The sequence below is a fragment of the Podarcis vaucheri genome, assembly GCF_965113315.1.
Source record: "Podarcis vaucheri genome assembly, chromosome: 4".
Lineage (NCBI taxonomy): Eukaryota > Metazoa > Chordata > Lepidosauria > Squamata > Lacertidae > Podarcis > Podarcis vaucheri.
The window spans coordinates 29537200-29562979 of record NC_138762.1 but is presented as its reverse complement, the minus strand read 5'-3'; the positions used below and the strand labels follow the sequence as shown (position 1 = coordinate 29562979).

Genomic DNA, 25780 nt, shown 5'->3' with positions numbered 1-25780 from the left:
GCTTACATCACACAGCAGAAGAGCTAAAAGGAAAAAGTGATTGCCTTATCACTAAACCTTTCCAATGCCTCTCCTACTTAACAAAGCAATTTAAAAAACCCTACACTGGAATCTGTGGGTGCAATGGCAAAGTTGCACTTATATCTATGGCCCTACACCAGAAACATCCAGGCATAGATTCCTTGGGACAAGTACCTTGGTGGCTCAGTAAAGAAAGAAGGGCACATATTGAGGGTTAAGAGGGGAAGAGATAACTCAGGGAGGGCGATTTTAATCTTCCTTAATCCAAAACAAAGTACCAGCAACCCAGCATAATGGGCCACCTTCCCTCTTTGACCTTCCCAAGTGTGCCTCTTTGGACCAATGTCTACCTACCATCAAACCCACTGCAATAATAAATAACACTCATTATACTTTTGCTTGATGGCACACAGCAAGATCTGGAAAATTAAAACCTCCTGCCCCCCAATAAATGTTGATGGGCTGTGGAAAATAATCAGGGTCTGGATGGATCAACACCTGCAAAGTCAAAGAAACATATTGTGGGTTTCAGCAAAATGTCAGTCATGTGGGATTCTAGAACACTTTTTCTTTACCTTAAACAGGGAGGAGAACACATGAAATGTATATACTGCACAGGAGCCATCCGAGTCACACATGAGCTGGTTCATATGGCTACGCCAAGCTTCTTCTGCATCATCACATGCAGCTGGTTGAAATGCAGCCAGGATAGCAGAAAAGAAGGGAGACGGAGGAGGCGAGACATTCCTGTCGCCTTCTCCAAAACTGAAACAAAGCCACAAATTCTAGGTTAAGAGCCGATAGCGAGGCTACGCTACTATTGTTGTAGTTCCAAATAAGAAACTCAAAAGTAAATAAGTAAAAAGAACAGTTAAGTGAGGCTACATGCCATTTTGTGCCCATGCCTACGCCCTATTAATGAGGACAGAGTGTAAAGGATCTGATGACCTGATTTGACCCTATCCTCAAATTCAGGACTGCCATGTAACTACATGTATTCTGTGCTGAGAATTTCCTGTTCAATGTCACATAGTAGGCATACCTTTATAGGTTAAAGCACTGACTCCATATATTTAACAATAATTGCTTTATCTTGCAGCTCTCGGTTTTATTGTTAAGAAACTGATTTTAGTCAACTGAACTGCCTCACTGTGTTTTATGGAATTTATTAGTATTTTTATTTAACCACTTCATTTTATTTTTTTAAAAAGCAGGATATAAAAAGTTAAAAGAAAAAAAATACATACATACCTGGTAAGTGCATATTGATCCATCAACCGGTCACCTTTTTCTTCAGTCTCTGTCATATCTAGGCTAAAGCTGTCGCTGTATTCAAAAGCTGCAGGGAGTTCATTTGTAGAGCCGGAGAGATCATCTTCCTGTACAGAGGTATCTTCCTCTTCTTGGGCACCTTCAGTCTGGGGGGGGATTGAATTGGTTACCATTTATCGTTATCCTGCCCTTCATCACTTTCATGATCCAATAACGGGTAACAATAATTTAAAAACTATAATAAAATTTTAAACAAGCTATCTGCAGTAAAACACACCATAAACAACAAAGAACTACCATTATCAGAACCTACCAAAACAAAAAGTACAGGAAATACCAAATGTATTACAACAGGTATATGCAGTAAATTATATCTCATCACTTTCTGCTGAAAGTTTAAGAGAAGTTCCATTTGCTTGTTTTATACACCTTGTGCACAAGATGAGGGTTTTGTTACTTAGTTCTTTGCTACTCCAGAGACCCTGTTCAGATTATGTTTCCTCCTCATATAGTATTCAGGAAGAGTTTGAGAACAGATCCCAGGTAAAAATATCCTACCCACCCAGAGAAGTGAATAAATGGATCAGAAGATTAAGCTAAGAATACTCTAATTTAGAGACCAATGTAGGTTTATTATGGGTGATTCTTTTTGTGGTCTCTAAGACTACAGAATTATTGATCCCTGTTGGTGTGGTTTAGGGTCAATCTGCATAGCAGTTGGCTGGACCTTCAGGAGGACACACACTCTGTTTGCATTCTCAAGAACACTAGCGTTTATTTGCATCTGGTAGCGTGGTAACTCCCGAGGAATGAACTGAAAATCTAAGGTAGATATCTGAATTTTTGATGTTCATTAATATCTACAGGAAGTTTTGGGTCAGCAGGACCATTTATCAATTCCTCTTTATGGCCACTTCCTGATTGTTATCAGCAACATTACTGGGCCCAGGAATCGGCTCTCTACGGAGAACCCTACGCCTGGCCCTAGCAAGGGTTGTATAGTGGCAGCTAGATAGTTATCAATTGGGTCCCAAACCAGGGCACATGTTTCCCCAAGTCTTGAGTAAAACTACAGGAAGGGAGACTAAGGTAAGTCAGGTGCTTTGCCACCAGATCTGGACTTCTAGCCTGGTCCATTGCTGCCTTTGCTCATGGGAATGTGTGTGCGTGTGAGAGAGGGAGAGACAACAGGATAGGGACCTGGGCCAGGGTGGAAGTCATGTGGTTTCCTGGTTCCTTGGGTGAGTATGTTGATGGAGTGTGAGGACTGTGGGTTCCCTGCACTCCCCCTTTGTACTAGAGACCACTACAGAGTCCAGCACTTCCTAGATGCAGGTCCCATTTAAAGCACATAGCTTCCCGCAAAGAATCATGGGAACTGTAGTTTGCTAACAGTGCTCTGAACTGCAGCTCTGTGTAGGGGGTGGGTATAGTTCCCAGGATTCTCGGGGGACGATGACCATGGGCTTCAAACACATGGCATGGATGTGACCAGTTTCCGCAGAGGTTCATTGGGTTCTGCTCCCCAACCACAGCCCGCTGAGATGTACTGCAGGACACCCCGAGTTTCCTTTGAGTTTCAGATTCCAGAAGCTCCACTATACATATGGAACTCACCACATGGCCGTTGGATCCTGTCTGAACAACCCCGATGCAACACAAAACTTAAAGAGTGAAATACTTTTTGCATACAGTGAAAATGAAACTTAGCGGAAAGTGGCAAAACCTAACTACCTACTTCTCTGAGATGATTTCTACTGCCATTACTGATAGGTTACACTTCACGTGCAGCGACAAGTGCTTTCTCCCATAGAGCGATCCATTTTTTGTTCCTGCTTTTTCCCCCTAACCCTGCGGCATCATAACATGCCTGCAGCATAAAGCAATAGTGTTGACACTTCACTGGCGCAGCGGTCAAAATGTCCCATACAAAGCACTTATTTAACGCGGCAGGGGTCTGCCTGCCTCTAGTTTGACTTACCAGCTCTGTCAATATTTATCAAATAGAAGTATTTCCCCAAAAAGTAAGCTACAGAAACAAATACATGGTATTTCTATTAAACTTTTACCAACCTTTGATAACTGTGTCCCCGGCATGCTTCGTTTCAGGCAGCTACACAGAGCAGCATTTACATTCTTTTATTTACCAAACTCAGTGCATTACTGTAATCAGCATTCTGAAAGTAGACCAAACAGGCAAGAATGGAGCCCAAGGCAGGCAGCTGCACAATACAGCGCCCACATTTTTTGCAGGGAGGGGGGAGAATGGAATTCATGCTTCCACCCACAGGACTATTTTTTATTTTTATTTTTTTGGTACTGCTGTATAAAGTTGGTGGAAGGGTGATGCTGGCAATTCTGAAGGCTGAGAAACTCGTACATTTTAATCGACACTAATTATAGCTGGACATGCCGAATCAAAGTGTACAATCTAATGTAAAGCAATAGAATTGGATATTTGAACCGACAAACACCATATCCCGAACCACCGCTCCCCCTCTATTTAATAAAATTGCTTAGATAAAATTCATTCACCTTTGAGCCTTCAGACACCTGGAGATTATTCATTTCAGGCAAAGAAGCATTAAAACTGGACGTTCTTGAACTGAAAGGAGGCGGAGCTGTTGAAGATGCTTCACATGGTGTGGAAAGAGAGTCAATGTGGTTTGTGTCCTCAGAAGGGGAAAGTGTCATGATCTGTTAAAAGAAGGAACAAGGCTAAGGCTAAAGGCAGGATGGAATTCCTCCTGAGGAAGCGACACTGAAATGAAACGGGAGCTTCACAAACCCATGCATTGCTCATTTTCAGTGGAGTGTGCGCAAAGCAAATTGGTGTGGATTGTTGCCCAGCAAATGACACCATTTTTCTATGAAGAGCCTCTAAATAATAATACTGAAAATATTCTCCACTAGTAATCACTATACAGTTTATGCTTGTGATTATATTAATTCCATTAAGCTTTCTGTGTATATTAAAATCTGTTTTAAAAAGCCTATTCCAGGTTATTGCTTTCCTTCCTTTTTGATGTTTTACGGAAAACAGAAGTTACATTATCAAATGGGGGGGGGGAGAGTTCAAGGGGGCCATTTAATTGAATGTGACATATAGTAACAAATGGAATAAAGACCCACTTATCCTATTTGATATTTTCTGTATGCAGAACTTCCCTCTAACAGTGCAATCCTATATATGTCTACTGAGAAGTAGGCTCAACTAGATCCAACGGAGCTTACTCCTGAATTGCTGCCTGAATCTTTTTATGTTTGCCAACTATGAAAAGAAAATTAAGAAGAACGTACTTACCTATGTAGGGTCTAACCCTTTCTGTGTTGCTAGCAATCAGTTTAAGTGTAAGAATCATGGATTTCTTTTCATACATTATATATATATCTATATATCTATATCTTCGAGCAACCTATAATTTAACTACTTACTAGTTGCGACTGTTCTAGAATTTGACTTGTTGTTAGGTCTTCCTCCTCCGATGACTCATCCGAATCTTCATGGTTTATTTTGTTTAGGCTGGGTGTACTTCCTGAAAGCTGGCTTTCTTCCAGAAGCTGCATATCACACTTGTCCAGACTATCAAGAGAACGCCTGCGTACTCCCCAGTTGAAATTGTCCATGCTTTCACCCTGCAATCACAGCATTGGTTTGTTTTCTCTGCCACAACAATTCTCCACCCCCCCAAGCTTTATTTAGCAACATTTCATAAGGTCAGTAAGGATTTAAAGAAAGTTAGACTTTTAGCTGCAAAAATATTTTTCATATAAATTAGCAATATATGAATAATAATAATAATAATCCATAAATATAAATGATCCAGAAAGATGAAGCTACAGCAATTCCTAAAGGGAGCTGACAACATTGTGGTCAACAGATCCCTTCTTCACCACCCAAAAAGTCGCCTGCATGTCAACTTTTGATCTTCAATGGGGAGGTGCACTTTGAGGACCATGGGGCAGCTACACCCCCCATTTAAAAGTAAACGGCACCATCCGCTGGACAGCATTTCTGTCCACTGAAATTATCGCAAACTGTTGGAACAGCAGCAAAATTGTTTTCATCGATTGCTATTTTATGCATTATGTGTTTATGAAAAGAGCACAATAGCAAACCTCAGGCAAAATATTCCAGGTTTTCTATACGACACACATGAACACAATACTCAAGTGCAGAGTGAAGGCAGAGCTAACACTTTCAATTTAGCATGCACAATGCAAGGTGTCAAATCAGCAGAGCCTTTGGTTTTAATCCAACTTTTGCTTTACAGATTAGACATTAATTTCATAGGTACAATTTTTTTAAAAAAATTAAAACCATTTTATTTTTGACATTTTTTTAAAAAAAGAAAAACAAAGACATGCTCTGTTTTATTCCTAGTTTAGGTTCTACAGCACAATCCTATACTTGTTTACTCAGAAGTCAGTTCCCCTCTGTTCAGTGGAACTTACTCTTTAATAAGCATGCTTAGGATTGCAGCCTCAGCCACTGAGACATGTCTGATTGTGGAAATGAAGCCTGAGTATTTGTGGGACATTTTTGCCAGTCATATACTTACTAATAAAGCAACATTTAAGATATTGGCAGGTAGCACTGAAACAAATGTAGAAACCCAAATTTTAATGTTTCAGTAAAGATAGGGGCTGGTAAGAGGATCTAACTATGACTTTCGCCACAAACTCCAATTCCTCAGGCATGTTTGGGAAGTAAAAAACCTGGATTTTACCATAAAAAACTGACAGTTGTCATTATTGCATTTGCTTAAATGTAAACCTTTTACTTATTTGAGCATTTTAACATTGGAGTAAGTAAGCCCACAACTTATCTGGGGGGTTGCGTTCCAGAGATTGCACCTAACGCCAAAAATCGCATATGGTCGAAACCAATTAGGTGGGATTGCCAAAGTTATTTTCCCTGGACACTCACCCCCTTTCTATTTATTATTATTTTTTACATTTGCCGTGTGTGTAAAGCTGAACGTGCACGTGTTAAACGTGTGTAAGTGATAGGGGACGCTCTCAGCACTACCTGAAAATATTGGGGACTGGACCTGGGAACCTTCTGCGTGCAAAGCAGAATTGCAGCCTTTCCCTAGTCCTGTTAAATGTCTGGAATTGGCACAGAGATTTAAGCTGGCAGGATCTCTTAAGCATTACCATTAAAGACTTCAGTTTTATTCAGCAAGAATCAAGCTATGCAATTTTATGATTCTATATATAATTTGAACTCTTTTTCTTTTGCACAAATAGCTGGAATAAATACTTGTACATATATCCATATATACAGAATGTTTTTTAAAAAATTAAAAAACCTAGCCACAATGACATGTCACTTAGAACCTAGTCAAGGTTCAAAGATTGCAAAGAATGGGAAAAGCAGATGAACAGGCGACTCCCATTCACCCTAGGCTTCTATGGGAGGCAAGGCAGAATATAAATTGAATAAGTAAAATAATAAATTTTCTTATAGTGCAACATTATGGGCTTTCACCAATGATTTTTTGATTTCATGGCTCTCACTGTGAGTGAGATCTGTGAACCCCACCTTGAGATTTTATAGTAGACTTAACACTTGAATCAGTTCCTCGTTCTTTAGAACTATAAAACATTTCTAAAGCATAGCAAGAAGTGGAACCTTCGTTAAACACATAACACACACACACAGACACGCTGAAAAAGCAGAATATATCACAAGATACAAACAAGGCATTACATCTACTAGCACATGTGAGTTCAAATAGCATTATCTTACCTGAAGTTCCTGAATAGCAGATATAACAAATAGGAAACAAATAAAGAAAAGTATTTGTAAACATACTTAATTTAAACACACTCTTTATAGACATTTGCCCTACAATCTAAATGAATGCTACTAAACTGATAAACTTATCCCTTCTTGTAACTTTACAGAAGCTTAAAAATACCATGATACTGATTTCACAACCTAATTAAAAAATACTGAATCGTGGCATCTGGCGACTCTATGAACAATCTAATCAGCATTTATCTGTGCATGATATGAGCAACTGGAAAACAAGGTACGGAAAAACGTTATTAGCAGTTCCGAACACTGTTTAATTCCCATATATGTACAGGAAGTTCAGATCTACCACGTCTAAATTATTGGTCTATGAAGTCGCTGAAGCAGCAATCCTATACCAATTTACCTGGAAGGAAGAGCCATTGAACTCAATGGGACTTATTTCCATGGAGGATTGCACGGTGAAACAAATAGTCACCACTTCTGTCAAGCCGAAAGTTGCTTCTATGTTTTTAATTGTTTTAAAAGCTATTTGTTAAGGCATTTCAGGGCAAAGACGTTAAGATTCAATAACAGGAAACACGTTACAGCACTGCCTAATAATACTGCTATTGTTAAGAATGAATGTGTTTTTCCATTATATACTCCACTTTTGAAGGCTTTGTATCTTCAAAGCAATCATTCCAGCCTGGAGCTAGCCTGTTCCCTACATGTAAACTCTGAATACGGGTCACAAGAGTCAAACTTCCCATGTGAAACCTGGAGCGGTTGAGAGGTCTTGCGGTATTTCAGACACCGTACAGTTAACTAAGTCCCCAGTTTGAACTATCTAAGTAAAGGGGAAAGCCCCTCTGCTATTTCCGTTCAGATTCCTGACAGACTAATTGCTATTCCTCCTAAAACTAGTGGGTAAACAGCATTATATTTTTGAGAGAAAATTGGTGTGTTTTTTTAAAAAAACCACCTTTATCTGTTTGCATAGCTTTATGGCAAAATAAAATAAAATAAAATAATAATAATAATAATAATAAATAATGCATGAAATGCATTCACAGAAATGGGATGGCTTGTTTATAACCCAGAGAACTGCACCAAAATGGGCAGACAAGGTAGGTATAATGGCTCCTTTTGTCCACGTCACTCCTTTGTCTACAGCAGCAAACAAGGCTGTGTGTCTGAATACTGCAGATAATAGCCAAAGTGCATGTGCAAACACTGGCTGAAAAGCAACTGCAGCTCACTCAATTTCTTAACTATGGTTAAGAAATCAGCAGTATTCCAAACCCATATTAGGAGGCACAGTGGCTATGCCTGCAAGTAACAATGTTTATTATTTATTACATTTCTACACCATCCTTCATCTGAGGATCACAGGACCGTTTACAATATATATTAAAAAACACACACAAAAATGTACAACATAGTAACAAACAGAAGCAATACCCCCCCTTTAAAAGGCCATAGATTATCTAATTAGTCAAAGGCCTCAGAGGAGAGGAGTGTTATCGCCTGGCAAGCCTTCCTGGACAAAGCATTGCATAAAGGGCATGTAAAACAATAAACCATGGTTTGGTGCTACATGGATGAGTCTCAGCAAACCCAAGCAAATTGCCAGACTCACACATTTCCTCCCCCCTTTCCTTTGGCCTAGTAGCGGGGCTGGGGTGGGAGAGGAGATTTCTGCCAAATTTAGTTTCACTTTTAAGGATTCTCAGATTAGCATTACTTGCAAATCTGCCAAAGCAACCTCACCTGCATTTCGTAATATACCCAAACGAGGGGTTACAAAGCTGGCGTACTAAACTACCGAAAAGGTAAAGGTAAAGGGCCCCTGACAGTTAAGTCCAGCCGCTAACGACTCTGGGGTTGCGGCACTCATCTCGCTTTACAGGCCAAGGGAGCCAGTGTTTGTCCACAGTTTTTCCGGGTCATGTAGCCAGCACGACTAAGCCGCTTCTGGCAAAACAGAGTAGCACACAGAAATGCCCTTTACCTTCCTGCCAGAGCGGTACCTATTTAGCTACTTGCACTTTTTGGTGTGCTTTCGAACTGCTAGGTTGGCAGGAGCTGGGACAGAGCAATGGGAGCTCACCCCGTCGCAGGGATTCGAACCGCCAACCTTCTGATTGGCAAGCCCAAGAGGCTCAGTGGTTTAGACCACAGTGCCACCCGCGTCCCAAACTACCGAAGGTTTGCTTTAAACCAAGATGCCTGGTTCAAATGCAACACTAAGTGGAAATTCTTTAAAAGCAGAGAACAAACTCAGATGGTCTCTTACCATATGCGCAGAGAAGGAAGAGAAAAGAGGGGCAAATGCGTGGAGATGTTTCATGGCTGAATGATGTAACATACATGGAAAACTCAAGCACTGTGCAATGTGGTACAATGGATTATATCAATACATTACCGTAGTAAGTTAATGCATTGCATTGAGTACCACTTAGCAGCTTGTTTTTGACTCCTTAGAAATTTATCTTGGCATTAGGTGGCATAGAAATTAATAAATAATTTAGGATTCCTATAGCATGAAGTTCTACTTGCGCAATGGGCTCCCCAGAACCCCGGAGCAGATTTTGAGGGTGTGTGGGAAGCTGAAGGGAAGAGGAGAGGGAAGCCAAACAGCAGCACCATAATTTCTCCATTTGTACAACTCATTTGTGGCAACCAGTGTTTGCCTGTAGTACGACAAACCAATCCATAATTCCTCTTTAAAAGCTATTTCATAAAGTTTATTAAAAACTGGCTTCTGAAAAAAAGACAAAGCAGGACTTTGGATTCTCTTCAGGTGAAAGCAAGGGAAGTCTTACTCATAGCAAACCCCTTTGTCCACAGTGGAACATACTGCTGAGTCAACATGCACAGGATTACAAATACAAATGGATTGGATACCAGTCTGAGCACAGATTTTAAATCATGCAAACCAAAGAGCTATTCTCACGCACTAAACTGAGTTAGTCACACAGGTTTTAAAGAGAATATATTAAAGAAAGCTAGGATAGCATTAGCTAGGTGGCAATTCTTTCTGATACCCCCCCCCCCCCGCAAGGAAACAATACTTACTTTATTTCTCAATTATATTTATATATTTTATTGCTGTCCTACTTGCAACCTCTTCAAGCAAGTACCATGAAAAACCAGTGCACCTCGACTGGAGCTATTAAAGGGCTAATATAGAACAGCCTTATGGAGTTATCTCGACACCTTCCCCAGCAGCTTGCTATTCTTCAGTCCCCAAAGGAATTTGCTTCTGGAGTGACTGGCTACTTACTTGAATTCTTTTCCCCACACTAGTTTAATTGCTGCTTATCCAGCTGTTGCCCCATTGTATCAATTTTGTATCGCAGCTGAGGCACCTAATTGACTTTACTCATTAAGGTGCACTAAGGAGTTTCATCCTTCAGTCAGCCCCAGCCCCACACCTCCAACTCATCTGAATGCAGCCCACAAGGCAGGCTGGCCCTCCAGCTGTTGCCCAACTACAGCACCTATCATCCCTGGCCGTTGGCTATTATTTCCTGGAGCTGATGGGTATTCTTGTTCAGTAGTATCTGGAAGGTCAAAGGGGATCTATACACGCTTGCTGTTCTACTCCAAGCTGCAGGTGAGGATTGCATTTTGAAAAGTTAAAATAAACAAATGCCTGTGTATAGAAAGCTAGCCGTATTGTTGACCTGCCCCTGACACCACAGTGACCTCCATGTCAAGAAGCCAGATAAGCAACTCTGCCAGCTGCAACTGCCCAGCAGATCACAGATTGGCCTGGGACACACTCTAGGGCAGGGGTCAGCAAGGTTTATCTTGCCTGGGCCAGATTGCGCCCGTGATTTCCGGCATCTGCACAGATGTGATTTCCGCCTCTGCAGACGCAATTTCTGGTGCTGCAGAAGTGAGTCCCTATGCTGTGCTAGTTTAGAGCAGTCGCAAGTGGGCGGCTTGGTTCAGGGGTGGCTTGTGGGCTGGTCAAACGACCTCCGCAGGCTGCTTCTGGCCCATGGGCCTTAGGTTGGTGACCCCTGCTCTAGGGGAATTTATCTTTCGGGTGTAAGGAAAAGAGGGAGGGTGGCATGCGAATGCCCTCGTGGATGAGAACGCCTGTCCAAAATTGCCCCTCTTTGCTTTCTGGCCCTGTTTCCCCTCCTCCTCACTTAACCGCCCTTTTCCCCACAGCACAACGGATGTGGCAGCGCCTTGCCTCCTCCAGCCCCTAATGCTGACGTTTTCTCCAGTCAAACAGATATAATTATTCCCAGAGGGAGCAGATCTGCATTACCAGTAAAACGCCTTACCAAAAAAAAGAAACAAAATGAAGCAAAAGCAAGGCGTTCCAATACCCTTCAAGTATATGATGTAAGCTGGATAATATGCCCTCGGAGCAACTCCGGTCAAAGACAAACTGACAGGCTTTTACCTGCCAAGACCTGATTGCAGGCCCTCGGGCTTCTGTTTTTCTCCTACGAGAGCTGATGAGAATTGCTAACACCATAGAGTGGAGCAAAAAAGGCACAGGGGCTTTTAAGTGCTGGGGATTTCATCGCGTTTGTGCTGCATAAACATCACATATGCACATACACACATGCACGGGCCTATGCTTAGGTTTTGGGAGAGCACTGATGAAAGCATCTGATTATAATGCTTGTGCAGTTTGTTCATTAAATTCAAAGCATGCATCCTGTTAATGATTGGGCATGTCAGACATTTGGCTGTACTGAATCTTTAAAATTTTAATGCACGGAAACCTTAGTATCACTACAAATCACTAAAATGTTCAGCCCTAGTCTTCTGTAGCATGCATTAAAGTGTGTATTGAGGGTTTGTTTTTGTTTTTTAAAAAATGAAGCATATAAAGAGAAAAAAAGGTGTATGTTTAAGGAAGGGGATAGTAACCTGTCGAAAGTTAGGCTATCGCACTAACACTCTATAAACACTTATCGTTGCTCAGCTAAGTCTTTGCTAGAATATAAAGAGGACATTATTTACTGTTGGGGAAGTGCTAAAAAGTGGCTTAATCTGCAGTAAGAGCAAAGTTTGTTGAGAGAGAATGTACCATACCTCCCCGTCCTCCAGCTCCACATCGAGGAAATCGAAATCCCTAAAGACTCTGAACTGCTGCTCGCTGTTTGAATCGTCCATGTTCTCTTGCTCGCGGGCTCCGTCCTCGGAAGCCACCAGGCTCGTCTGGTGCTCAATCAGATCCAAATCTCCACATGAAGAAAAAATCACCTAAAAGTCAAGAGGGATTTTTCTATTAAAAACAAAACAAACTCTTCCTCTACGACGCTCTTTTGTTAGTCTAATGGGCTTTTCAGAAAGCTGTACACACCTAATTCCTTCAGTGGGTATTTTTAGAAGGCTCCTTTTTATTATTTATGTTGGACAGGTGCCTTCAGATTAAACTCATACTAAGACGCAACTATGAGCTGCAGGAACACGTCCAAGCTACCTCCTAATGGGTGCAGATTGATGCTTCCTTAGTATTTATATGCATTTATGGGAACAGAATGCAACTGCGGGAAGGGCACAGAAAAGGGGTAAGCCAGCCCTTTTGCTTCTCAGTTGTTACAAGGGAAAGCATGCAGATGAATTAGAATGTGTTACATTTCAGCTGTTATTATTTACAAAAGTGTTTGAACTTCATCATTCCACAACCATGGCGCGAACTGTGCTTTTCCATCAATGGGGGAAGTTTATTTGTGGACTGTGTCTATACACTCTTAGATGCAAGAGAGGGTAGGGGGGTCGGGGAGAAAGTGGGAGAGAGAGAGAAGTCTGTCTGCAGCAGCTGTTTTTCCAACTGCCTCTTACAGCTGATTTTCTACAGTTACTGATTGGCATCAGTTTTAGCAGAAGAAATGGCAAAAACAAAAAGTGGAGGGTAAGGGCATTCCCCCCCCCAAATGAACAAATAAATGCAGCATGTACCTTTTTGAACTTGGGGTGGGGGAGCGGGCAGACTGAGAAATGTTAAGCAGATGATACAGATGTACTACTAGCCATTTCTTGTCACCTATGGAAGACCTGACTCATATCAGAGACCCATATGTTTAGCCGAAAAGGAATTCCAACAACCACGGTTTCATTTCTACCCTATCCTTTTATCTCCTATTTTGTTTCCGTATGTATAAGCCAGAATGGACTTTGAATTCTTAAATTTCTAAAATGTTCAGGAAGTTAACGGTCAGAGGCAGATAGTCACACTGCCTAAATGAACAGTTAAGTAATTCTGAAATGAGTTAACCAGCAAGCCATATCTTAACAAAGCCATCAAGAGATAATTGCTTGATAAGGGGAGTGGGTAGGTTGGTGGGTAGACACATTATTTTATTTTAGTTACTTAACAAAATTTATATACCACTTGATTCTGGTAAAACCTCTACTGGCTAGCAAGAAGTATTATAGTGGTCAGTAAAGAGCAGTTAAAAACAATTAAAATATGTAAAAATAATTAAAGCTTAACAGTAAAAGAGATTAAAACACAGCAGCATCTACATGTATGGATAGGCTTGCCTAAACCAACAACAATGTTTTAACAGGCACATCTATTGCTTGCGTTTGGCTGAGAAACAGCATTCATTATGGAAGGGTCACATCATGCCAGCAAACTGAAGATAAAATTTAGAGCTGTACCTTTGAACTGTTTATGAATAAGCCCTAGAAGGAGAAATATGAGACTTACCGAAGGGTTTTTGCTCAGGCCGACTTCTTGACCACAAAGCGTAAGAACGTGCACTAACTTTTCTTTTGTCCTTTTCTTTTTTTAAAAAGGGGGAAGACAGAGAAAGAGAGAGAGAGGGAAAGGAGTTAAGCAATGCCACACATTTCAGAGCTCAAATCATAGAAGAAAAAATAGGGAGCATTTAACAAACATCGAAAGCTCCACTCCTGATGTCTCCTAATTTTAGCCAAACCTTATCTCTTAATATTTCATATGGATAAAGTTTTTGTAGGTGTTTTAGGATTTTTTTCAAAAGCTCAATTCCTGAAACTGGGTAGGCATTTTGTTTACTTATAAAAGTATTTATATATCACCCTCCCATAAAATATCAGGGCGGTGGTTCAGCAACATTTTAAAAAATTTAAACAATACAAAACAATTTTTAAAATGATGGGCTACTCAAGAAAAAGCTAAACCACTACCTAGGCCTGTTAGCACAAAAAAGGTCTTCAAGAGATGCCTGAAAGTCAAAAGTGAGGATTGTCTGCCGAATGTCTGCTGAAAGTGTTCCACAGCATAGGGCTGAGTTCTGCTTGAAGTCAGACATGTCTCTGTAACACGGGGGACAACTGAAAGCACTTCTCCAGATGATCCCTAGATTTTACCTGAGAATACTGAGGCCTCTTCCAGCTAACAGGAACAAGGACATTGGAGTTAGATCCAGAAGATGTTGAAGAAGTGCTACGGGTGACAGGCATTATTCTAGGCTTTCCATCCCTGCCTGAAGAACTCTGTAGCTCATCATATCGCCTCCCAATAATTGGAGTCTTAAAAGAAAACAATGAACAGTATTTAGCATTTTGAAGGGCCTTACAGTAAGAGTTTTTTGACGCTGGACCCACGAGAGGCGGTGGACTTTCCTTCCTTGGAGGTTTTTAAGCAGATGTCGGATGTCTATCTGTCATATATGGTTTAGTTCAGATCCCTGCATTTCAGAGGGTTAGACTAGATGACCCTTGGAGTTCTTTCCAACTGTACAATTCTATGATTCTACAATTCCATAAGGCAGGGCTGAAGAGCACTCCCTAAGCATCGCCCTTTGGAACCACCATCCAAGTAGGACCAGAACCACCACAAAACGGTGCCACCCACCCCTAACTCAGTCGTTCCAGAAGGATACCATGGTCAATGGTATTAAAAGCCACCGAGAGGTTGAGGACAATTAACAGGACACATTTTCCCCCCTCTCAACAGAGGTCATCATACAGGGATCAGTTTCTGTGTCAAAGCTGGGCCTAAACCCCGATTGAAGTTGATCTAGAAATTAAGTCTCCTCCAAGAGAACCTGGATCTGATCTGTGGCAACCCTGGATCTGGTTTGTCCAAGAAAGAGAGATTGGCAACTGGCTGGAAGTTACTTAGATTTTCCAAATCCAGGGAGGGTTTCTTGAGGAATGGTTTTTACCATTGTTTCCTTTAATCAGGCAGGGACCACCCCTCTCTCACAAGGTGGCGTTAATCCCCGCCCCCCGGCCCAGCCAGCTGTCCCTTCCCTGCTAGTTTTTATCAGGCAGGAGGTGCAACAGTCCAAAGTGCAAGTAGTCAACCACACAATTCCAAGCACCTTGTCCACATGCCTCAATGAAACCCATGTTTAAGATTATGTGCTTTAAAATGATACAGTATTTCTATTTGCTTCAGCTTTCAAAGGGATATGCCCTGTACACGCAGATTTATCGCAACAAGAATATAGTACCTCCGAAATATCAAAATGGAAGTCTAACGTTTTCCCAGGTAGTTCTTTGGAAGCGTTGTTCCATACACGATGTATTTCCATTTTTGAAAGATCGCTGTGCTGCTGGTAGGAGGGCAAAACCAGGCTTGCTGAGCGCGAAACTACCAACTTCAATATATTTAGGGCTTCTCGCCAGTGAATGCTCTGGAAATAATTTTTCACAAATATATAGCATATTATATATTAAATAGGAACAAAATCTATGAGAAGAGGAAGAACATCACACACAATAAAATTACTTACTATTAATTAATTACAACATAACAATTTGGGTGCTCAGTAATAATACTAGTTTCAAATGCAATACAGGTTTGACAATATATACACAGAATGTATATATACCGCACAGAGTTAAATGAGAATATTATTATAGTATATTATCATCCTTTTCGGACCATGAATTAATTCTCCAACTGAGAATAAAGAGGACTGAATCAGCTTTGAATATTTTTTCCTGTAATGCTGGAATTAGGCACAGAATTTTACATTCTTACATTCTTGCCTCTAGTTGAAATCATTTCTAACTTTTGTGTTTCCAGCAAAAATCAAATAATACTTGGGTAGTGTTTGGACAGGAGTCTGATTTTATTTCAAGTATAATTTAATTGCACAAACATTTCCCTGAACCAGGACCCTTCCTCTGAGTGACAGGTTAAGGATGGAGGGGGGAAAAGGGGATATGGAGTGCAGTGATAACTGCAGTACTTTTGCCTTTTGTTTGTGCTTTCCATTACTCCTTGCAGAAAAATGCCAAATTTCTGGAAATATGTATCTCAGAAGCAGAATGAATCAGAGTAAATGCATACTATTCTGGGTGTGAATTCTGCAACTGATTCTGAATGCAGAATTTGGATTTAATGTCTACAGAAGTTGGGGCTGACTCAAGCAGCAGTGGTGGACTTTGGAGTTTCAAATTTCAGCAGCACCCTGTGCAATGCTAAGATCTGGTGCCCCCCGCCTCTCACGCTCCTTTCTACAGCATTGTTGTGGCTCCCCCTGCAGCACGGCACCCAATGAGGTCAATTTGGTCATGCTACCCCAAAACCACCTCTGGCCGCAGCATACGTGCAGCAAATCAGACACAATGCCAAAGCATAGCTTGCCACTATGTGAACAAGCCTGGTCTGTGTTTTCTCTTCCACTTCCCCAAAATTCCCCCTTCTCATTTCTCATGTGATAGTCTGCCACATTTCAGAGGAAAGGTTTGACTTGCCACTAACTTAGGAGTGAAAGGGAAAGCTAGGTTACATGAGGCCTTTATATTTTATGTGAGTCCATATAAATCCTTTTCTAAATGAGTGAATAAGCACAGGTTTTTTATACAAGCTCTATGAGGTGCATGCAATACCTACCTGCACATATTTTTCAATGGTCTTTAACACCTCCATGTTAAACTGTTTTACGGGAATGCCTGATAGGTCCATATAACTAAGAAGACTATAGATTATCTGCAGAAGGGACTGTTGCATGCTGGGAAGCCCCTTTTCCAGAAGCTGTGAGAAAACATAAACAAAATCATAATCCTTACATTAAAAACACACCAATTTTGCTGTTAAAGAGGTAAAATGGTGAGAGTTGTGGGAGGAACGCAACGTTTCACTTTTCTAATCATTCCATCAATGCTAGCATTTCAGTTAATCTGGTGGAATAGCCTCCCATCCCCTCCCGCCTTGCACTGTTATGGGGGTTCTCCCACCCCCAGAGAAGATTTGGAGGGTGTAGCAGGCACATGGTGTATGTGTGGAAGAGTCCCATTGCACTAGTGGGACTTATTGAACTGGCTCCCGCTAGTACATCTATTTAGTTGAATCCAGCTCCTAGATAATAACTCTGAAGATCATAGGTTAGAATCTTGCATATTAGTGCACTCGGCTACATACAGATATTCTATTTTGTTATGGAACTCAGATGCAACGTTCTGAAGGAAGTCACTTTGCGCCAACTTTTACAATAAAAAATTAATCTATGGAACCTAAACATCCTCGTAGTTCATTATCTAAGCCAGCCTACCCACAACGTCCTTGTTTAGCCTTCTTCCACCATTGCTAACCTCTGGCCATGTTGGTGCTTCAAAAGCAAATGTGCTAACTTTCAAAAGCTGGTGCCATTACTGCTTTTTAAATTTCCAAGGAGATTTTCAGGTGTTTTCTTGCATCTATTTTATATGTCCTTCAAACAAACTTGAGTGCCCAGAACCAAGTTGTGGAAAGGAATACCAAGAGCTCAATATTTATATAAATCAAAATAATGTAACACTTGGTAATGCTATTCTGGTTCTCAGTGAACAGTCACAGGAACTATCATAACATGGGAAAAAGAACTCACTTGTGTATACATTCCTTGTACAGTCCAGGATGATAAATCAGCATAGTCAAAACAATGCTGTAGGAGAGGCAAGATAACAGTTTTTCTTGCACTCCAATGATAGAAGCAAGGAAACTCCGGTTTGTTCAAAAGAGGCTGACATTTTATCAAAAACTGCACATCACAAGGCTATGCCAGGCGTAGGCAAACTCGGCCCTCCAGATGTTTTGAGATTACAATTCCCATCATCCCTGACCACTGGTCCTGTTAGCTAGAGATGATGGGAGTTGTAGTCCCAAAGCATCTGGAGAGCCGAGTTTGCCTACGCCTGGGCTAGGCTTACACTGAAGTACATTCCAAAAAGAATGCAAGTTTATGCAGAAGTCAGTTCCATTTATTTCAATGGAACTTATCTCTAAGTAAGTTTCACAAACCCATAGACTTGATTAGTCACAATGCTTTGTTTCGTAAACTTTCATTGCACACTGTGACAACATCCCTGGCAACCTTTAGAGCAGGGATGGTGAACCTACAGTCCGAAGGCGGCCTTCTAAGTCATTTCAACTGGTCCTTCAAGCCGCAGTCAAATCAATGCATTCCAAAGGCACCTGTTCCCCACCTCGCAAAAACTTCGCTTTGTCCTCTTGTGTGTGTCTATCGCCAGGTTGGAGGTTCTCAGGAAATAGGAGGGAGAACTCCTTTCTTTTCCCTGAACACCTCTGACCTGACAGTACGCAAGTGGAAGAGGCATCTTTGTGACGTCAGAAGGAGGCACCCTATCACATCACTGTAATGGGGAGGGCTAGAAACAGTCATTTATGCTGCAGAGAACGATCTGTGAACAGCAAAATAGAGTGTTTCCTATCCTCCCTGTCACAGTGCTGTAATGAGGGAGCTGTCTCTCTCAAACAGTTCAGAGAAAGAGAGCATTTCTGCTGTTTATCTGTGTGTACGAGAGAAGGTGCCTCTGGAAAACAGGTTTATTGAGCATTCATCCTGATTTGCTTGCACAGAGGTTATACAATGTCTGCTGTTTATTATGCATTTGTTCTAATTTATTTATTTTTAATGGTTAATATCTGTTCTCAGAGTCTCCTGGGGGAGGCATTCCTAGCCTTTGGGCCAATTATATTATTATTATATACACACCTACACAAGTACACACACAAATACACAGGAATTCATTCGCTGAATATTTGGGAACATAATGTGCACCCCCTAACCAGAACTAAACCCAATTCACTTCAATGGGGCTTACTCCCAGATAAATGGGTTAAGATTACAGCCTTAGGAAAGCTGCCAGTAGAAGACAGAAACAAGACCGAGTAGTAGAAACATACCTCAGCTAAATACGTAACCATGTTCAGAGTAGTATCAGCAAACGTTTCATGAAGGTAACGGCAAACGACGTTGACCCAGGTTGCGCAGTCTCTCGTGTAGCTGTGAGTTTTATAAAGAGTCATGACATGGGCTAGGTTTGACAGCTTGGGGTTCTTTTCTTCTAGACAGACCTGATGACATATAAGGAACATGAAAGTTATGTTAACAGCGATCCAAAAACAACCCTGGGATTTAATTAGACCTACGACGAATTGAAGACGGATGGTACCTGAGCAATCCTTTCTGCGATATCCTTGCAGAACTGATTTGGGCCATCAAAGTGCTGAATTAAATGAGGCAGGAGGCACAGAACATTCAATGGAAATCCTGGCGCACACAAAAAAGTAGAAATTTGAGAAGGCATGAATAATACAGATTTCAAACTACTTTATGCTGTCATAATAAAGGCATATATACCTCCACTTTAAAACATCCTGTATTTACATAAAAACGTGTCAAGCGCATGCAGTGTGATATTATATTTGGAGGATTAGTTTCTTATATGCAAAACATAATGATTCTTATCAATTGCTGAGGGACATATTCCTTATAATAGATACTTGACCTTTTAGCTAAAAATGCAGAAGAAATGCAATCAATCAATGAAACAAAACATCTATCGACTGTACCTATGGCTTGGGAGGAATCCACCATGGACACGCGGGAAACCGGGGTCAACAAACTGAAGAGCTGCAGCGTAAGGTCCGTGGTGGTAAGGGAAGTGAAACCTTTCAGCAGCAGCTGCTGGAGCCCTGAGAAATCTGTCCATTTCAACTGCCCTTGCAGCTTTTCTAGCTTTTCTCTGTTTTCCACTTTATCCAGTGGCAAATGAACAAGCAGCTTATTCAGCAACCTCAGCGCCATTAGATATTCAAACTCAAAATCGGATTCCATCAAAGCTACAGCAACCCAGAAGATGGTGGCTAACAGGTTCGTAGGGTTGTTAATATTGTTTGGGTCTGTGAGGCTGTCTTTTAAAGAGGACGAGCTCCTGGTTTTGGGGGAGAGACCCTGCTGAGTGCAAGCCTGTATCCGGTCGAGGGTGGCACTGCGAGGAGGGTCGGAGGATCGGTCCACATCCCCAAACTTTTTTGGCACTGAAAAGCTCCTCTGGTGCCTGCTGCGCTCAGCGGTTGCCGTGTTGCCACCCGCAGCTCCTGCACTGACATTCAGCTGCCCTGTACTCTTCCGATTTGCGGTCAGCTTTGAACTTGACGTTAAATCCGGTGATGATGAACTAAGCAAAGCAAAACAAAACAAATGTTACGGGGCCCAGTACCTGGAGATCCATGTGAACAGGAGCTGCCCAATTCACCTCAACAGTAAAGAAGGCCTCACTCATGCAATCCCACTCCAAATACAAAACACTTCTCAGCAGTTAAATCAATTCCTCTTCCTTTTTTGCTCTGCATGCAAATAAGAGAACTCATATGAACGCTTTGGAGTCACTGGATCCAGAAGACGGCATTAAGAGCAATTTCGGAAGGCCCAGTTCTAGACTTAGGGTCTCAGTGTACTTTGTATTATGGAGATAAAGTTTTGCTGCCTTTACACAATTTGCAGAAACACAAAACACTGAGGGAAAGGAGCAAAAATGTGCAAGTATGTTAACGAACGTAATTTTTATAGATTTGAGAATTTTGAATAGAGGATATGGTTTACCTGGGTGCAGAATATGGTTATTTATTTATTTTTAGGGCAGAATATACACAGCCTATACCTCAAGAAGATATAAACCAAAAGGAAAATATGGGTAAATTAGATGCAAATAGAAACTGATGCAATCATTGGCAAACCCAGCCACAAGGTGAAGACTAGCGTCTAGTGGGCAGGTTTTGGGCTGTGGTCTGCAGTGTAGCTACATGAGGCATATACGTAGGATTTTTTTTGCTGAGAAAGCTGGCTTGGCCCAGGAATGAGCTCCATTCCTAGCTGTTGGGTAAGTCTTCAATTAGACTAGGAGGGAGGTGCCTGTATATTAACTGGACCCTCATTCTGAGGACGTTTGCTTCCTGCCTAGCTGCCAAATAAGGTTAGGCTTTTAGGTAAGATAATATACTGGGCAAGTTTCACACAGAAGGGGCAAGTTAGCAGCAACCTCTCCATAACTGCGTATATGGAATGAATGCATGCAATCTAACTTTTCAGTTCTCCACTTTTCTCTAACAGGTGATAGGAAATGACATCCCTCCAAGGCAAAGTCTGCCTTGATTAGATTGGGAGGACTTGGCCAATGCCTCTGAAAAAGCAAATCAAACAAGGACAACACAGACAAACTGGGTTCTGTATCCCATCATCCTCCACATTCTAGGAACCATCATCGCAAATTTATTAAAGGGGGGTAGAGGAATGCTCATGAAAGAGTTGTGTCAGAGATCTGTCAACGCAGAGGCACATGAAACCCAGCCTTGACAATATGACACCGAGTCAAAGCCAAACACAACCATTCATGTGGCACCCAGCAGAATAGTTTCCTCTGTGGGCCATTTAAATAAAATGCCCATCATTCCGCTGTTTGAAAGAATTAGTAAAACTGCTGTGATTGGTGACACAATGGGAACAGAGGTCACCATTGCTGGGAAGGAAGAAAGGAGGGTGTTTTTCCCCCCTTCCCACTAGTCACAGTTCCGTTCTGTATCCCCAAAGTCAGTGCTTCCAATCTCCTGAAGTTAAGCGGCACAACTGAGATGGGAGAGGGAAGAAATATGGGAAGAAATATGCTCAAAGATAAATAGAATACTTTACTGATAACCCTGAAGAATGGCAACTACTGATATCACAGAATGGACTTTGGTAAACTTAACTAGCTTGATCCACTGGGGGGGGGTGAGTTGGGATATTGCTTTTGTATATTTTTCTCTTTTTTTGTAATTGATTTGTTTAAAAAAGATGAGGTAAATAACACTCATACATCATTGACTTCTGGTCCCACTTACCCTTAAACATTGTATATAACCCTGAGATGGAAATGGACAATAATTCAAACTTTATTGTGCCAAATTCTTTTGCTGAACTACGGTACACCTGCAACTTACGCTGGGGGTTACATTACAGGAATGGTGCCTAAAGCCAAAATCGTGTATAGTCAAAACACAATGGGTTCAATGGTCAGCGGGATTGCCAAAGTCTTATTCCTCAGGCACCCTCCCCCTTCCTAGCCCCTTATTGATTTTTTTAAAAAAACTTTTTGTAATGTGCACAAGTTACCATACTTTCCCGTGTATAAGACGAGGCTTTATTCTTAGAAAATTATATTCATAATCGGGGGTAGTGCACTGGGGGGTACATGGGATTGGTTGATGCCACGAGCTGGAGATTGTCAGTGGCTACTGGTCATGTTATTGGTGGCTGCCTCAAGGGCTGTTCAGAGAGTGTTCTGCCTTAATAACCTGGGAGTTTTACTGAAAGGGCCCTTATAACTAAGAGGCAAAACTCCTACCGAGACAAAACTGTCAAAAGATCACTGTTCTTCAGGCAGTCGTACAGATTATCCACAGTAGCCTCTAACGTCAGCAGCGCTTCCATAACGTAGCCCTGCCAAAAAATGCAGAAAGATAGTTACTTAAGTATGAATACCCAGCCTTCCTCAGCAGTATTCAATATGCCTGCCGCCTAACGTTTAGCGTTTCTCATATAATGCTGTTAATCACAGTTATTCGACCTCTGGAACTAAACTCTGAAAAAGACGGACCATTTATGATGAATGGCTAGTTCTGGATAGTTTGATAAACATAAATATTAGCTAAATATTTAATCATCAAGTAAGCATGACTTCAGGTTCATTAATTCAGTTTCATTAATGTGTGGACAAAAGAAACTAAAAGTCGGTGAACGTGATTATATCCCTGCTATCACTCCTTTGGTAAAAACCTCATTGTGAGCACCTTCTCAGACCTGGAGCAACACTGGATAGATTCCACAGTGCATGAGATGTCAGGAAAGATATAAGACCTGCAGTCTGTCCTACTTTGTTGTACAAGAGTGTTTTTCATTCTCTGTACTTTCCAAAAATAACCGAAGACATTTTTGCTTCAACAAATATTTCCACCTGGATAAAAAGGTCTCATGTTCATTTTTAAGCAGTGATTTAAAAAAAATAATAATTAAAAAACTATTTTTAGCTGTTTTTTGATAGATGTGTAAATTACCTTGGCACCCATGTAAAAGGTGATTCATATTTTAGTAAATAATAATAATTCTCTCTCAATTTCTCTCTGAAGATTCTCATTTGTTGCTCCCAAATACTCAGCTCTGTGTTGCTGAACAGAACCAAGAATGCAATGTTGCCTGGAAAATTTTATCCTTGTATGCTCTCAAGAGTTATAGATGTTAGCAACTGCTGTCAGATCATATGCGGGAAACCATTATTTATCTCTTTTGTTTTAAGTAGAGGGCATTCCAAGGTAAGTCTTTTCCAACTGCTCCTGCCCATGAATCCCATGTCTAGTCTTGCTCCAGTTCTGAGAAACTGAACTCTGTGCACTGTGATGAAATGGGTTTGCTACACGCCGCAATTGTGAAATCATGAATAAACTCCGTACTGCCAATTTCTTTTTTAAACTCTCTGTGCAATGCCACCATCTAAACAAATCAAAATCCAAACATTTTCTTCTCCACACATCACAACGATGTTTAATCAGGACTCGTACAAAATTTACTCAAGAAACAAATATGCGAGCAATAGGAATCACTTTTAATGTCTCCCGTAGCTTTGCAACGTGTTAGCAAATTAAGTTCCAGTTGTTTCAAGCAAACACAGGTGATAGCTCTATAGCACATGATACCATAAAAAAGGCTCTCTCCCCAGCGGCCATCCACCTCACTGTATTTTTCATCCAATTCAGGAGAGGCAGTGGATGTGCTGGATTAGTGCCTGGGCATGGTAATAGATTAAATGAGAAATAATAAACTGAAACTCAACTCAGAAAAAAATTGAGGTAGTGGTGAGGGGGTGGTTTGTTTGTTCTGGTGAATGGTGTTCAACCCATTCTGAAGGCAGCTGCGCTTTCTCTAAAGGACTAGTTTTTAAATGGGTGTGTGGGTGTGTGGGTGTTTGATGATGCACCATTGTCCTTAGAGGCCAAAATGGCTGTTGCGGCTATACTTGGATGGAGATAGCCTGGGCACAATTACCCACGCTATGTTAACCTCAGGTGGAGATTCCTACAGGATGTTGTGCATGAGGCCTTTGAAATTGGCCTGGAAACTGCAATTGGTCCAAAATAGGACTGCCAGACTGTTAACTGGGACTCTGCGATTTGACCATGTTTCTCCAGTGCTTTGTCAGCTGTGCAAACCCCTGGCATCGCTAGGTAGGAACAGGAAATACTCCTGTTCAAAATTCTGGAGAACCACCTGTAGGTCAGTTCAGACTAGACTGATTGTTTCACTTCCTCTGTTCTTATGAATGCTGAAGCATATTTGTACCTGAATCTCCTCTCCATGTTCTCCTATAACTTCCACTAATCTTGAAAGAAGATCTGACAGTGCATGTGCAGATAGAGGTTGCTTTAGAGCTCGAAATATCTGGAAAGAACGGCCAGCATAATGTCTCGAAGAACTGGAAAGGGCTGTTTGCAACGCAATTTCGCTAAGATGCTGCTCCAAATGAAAACCTAAAGTGGGGGAAGAAAAAAATTCGTACTGTCAAATGGCAATTGATAAATAATGTGGGAGCTCACAAATTTTAATTTACAATAATTAAAAATTATGGTCAGGCTAATTATAATATTGACTGGCTGCAGATGTAAGCAGCAATAGCTTTAGGAAAAGAACTTGTGGTGATGGTAATTAGGGCAAAGGGCTGAGGTCAGAAGCCCAGGCCAGGAGTTATACCCTCCTGCAAATCCAGGTAAAATTCTTCCACCCAAACAGTATACAGTGGTACCTTGGGTTAAGTACTTAATTTGTTCCAGAGGTCCGCTCTTAACCTGAAACTGTTCTTAACCTGAAGTACCACTTCAGCTAATGGGGCCTCCCGCTGCTGCCACGCCGCCGGAGCATGATTTCTGTTCTCATCCTAAAGCAAAGTTCTTAACCCGAGGTACTATTTCTGGGTTAGCGGAGTCTGTAACCTGAAGCGTATGTAACCTGAAGCATATGTAACCCGAGGTACCACTGTAATTATGAGCATAGGCACTCTTCAATTACTGCTCATGGGGAGCAAAGATAGGGTTCTTGACATCCAGAGTGAAATGGCTAATATGAAAATATTTGCACCATCTAAAAATTCTAAAGATAAAGCAGACTGCATAAGGAAGTTCTTAAGGCATCTCCAGGTTGGGCTGGGAAAATTCCCTTTCTGAAATCCTGGGGAGTCACTGCCAGTCCTCTAGCGATCCTCCAAGTGTTGTTGGTCTGGGAGGATGGAAATTGTAATCCAACAATACCCAGAGAGCACGGGTTCCCCATCCTTGGTATAGGCAATACTGAACTACACAACAGACTTGACTTGGTATAAGGCAGCCTATGCCCCTATTTTATGTGAATAATCACCTAAAATCAGACCATAAAAATTAATATAGGTACAGAAATTCTCCCCTGCCCCCCTTTTTGTTAACACTACAAAATGACAATTGCTTGCAGGGATGGT

At 41.3% G+C, this 25780-nt stretch overlaps 1 protein-coding gene across 8 annotated transcripts in view; it reads right to left on the bottom strand.

Moving 5' to 3' along the window:
- Positions 1-25780, bottom strand: part of FRY (FRY microtubule binding protein) — a 183338-nt gene that overhangs the window by 12844 nt on the left and 144714 nt on the right. For all 8 annotated transcript variants that reach the window (XM_082220213.1, XM_082220215.1, XM_082220214.1 and 5 more), the window contains 14 exons: positions 24616-24803; positions 22628-22722; positions 19818-20425; positions 19418-19515; positions 19149-19319; positions 16857-16997; positions 15466-15648; positions 14375-14536; positions 13731-13805; positions 12107-12277; positions 4729-4929; positions 3829-3990; positions 1273-1439; positions 597-786 (listed from right to left, as the gene is read on the bottom strand). In XM_082220213.1, the coding sequence (XP_082076339.1) occupies positions 597-786; positions 1273-1439; positions 3829-3990; positions 4729-4929; positions 12107-12277; positions 13731-13805; positions 14375-14536; positions 15466-15648; positions 16857-16997; positions 19149-19319; positions 19418-19515; positions 19818-20425; positions 22628-22722; positions 24616-24803 (2612 nt within the window). The remainder of the gene's footprint in view (positions 1-596; positions 787-1272; positions 1440-3828; positions 3991-4728; positions 4930-12106; positions 12278-13730; positions 13806-14374; positions 14537-15465; positions 15649-16856; positions 16998-19148; positions 19320-19417; positions 19516-19817; positions 20426-22627; positions 22723-24615; positions 24804-25780) is intronic.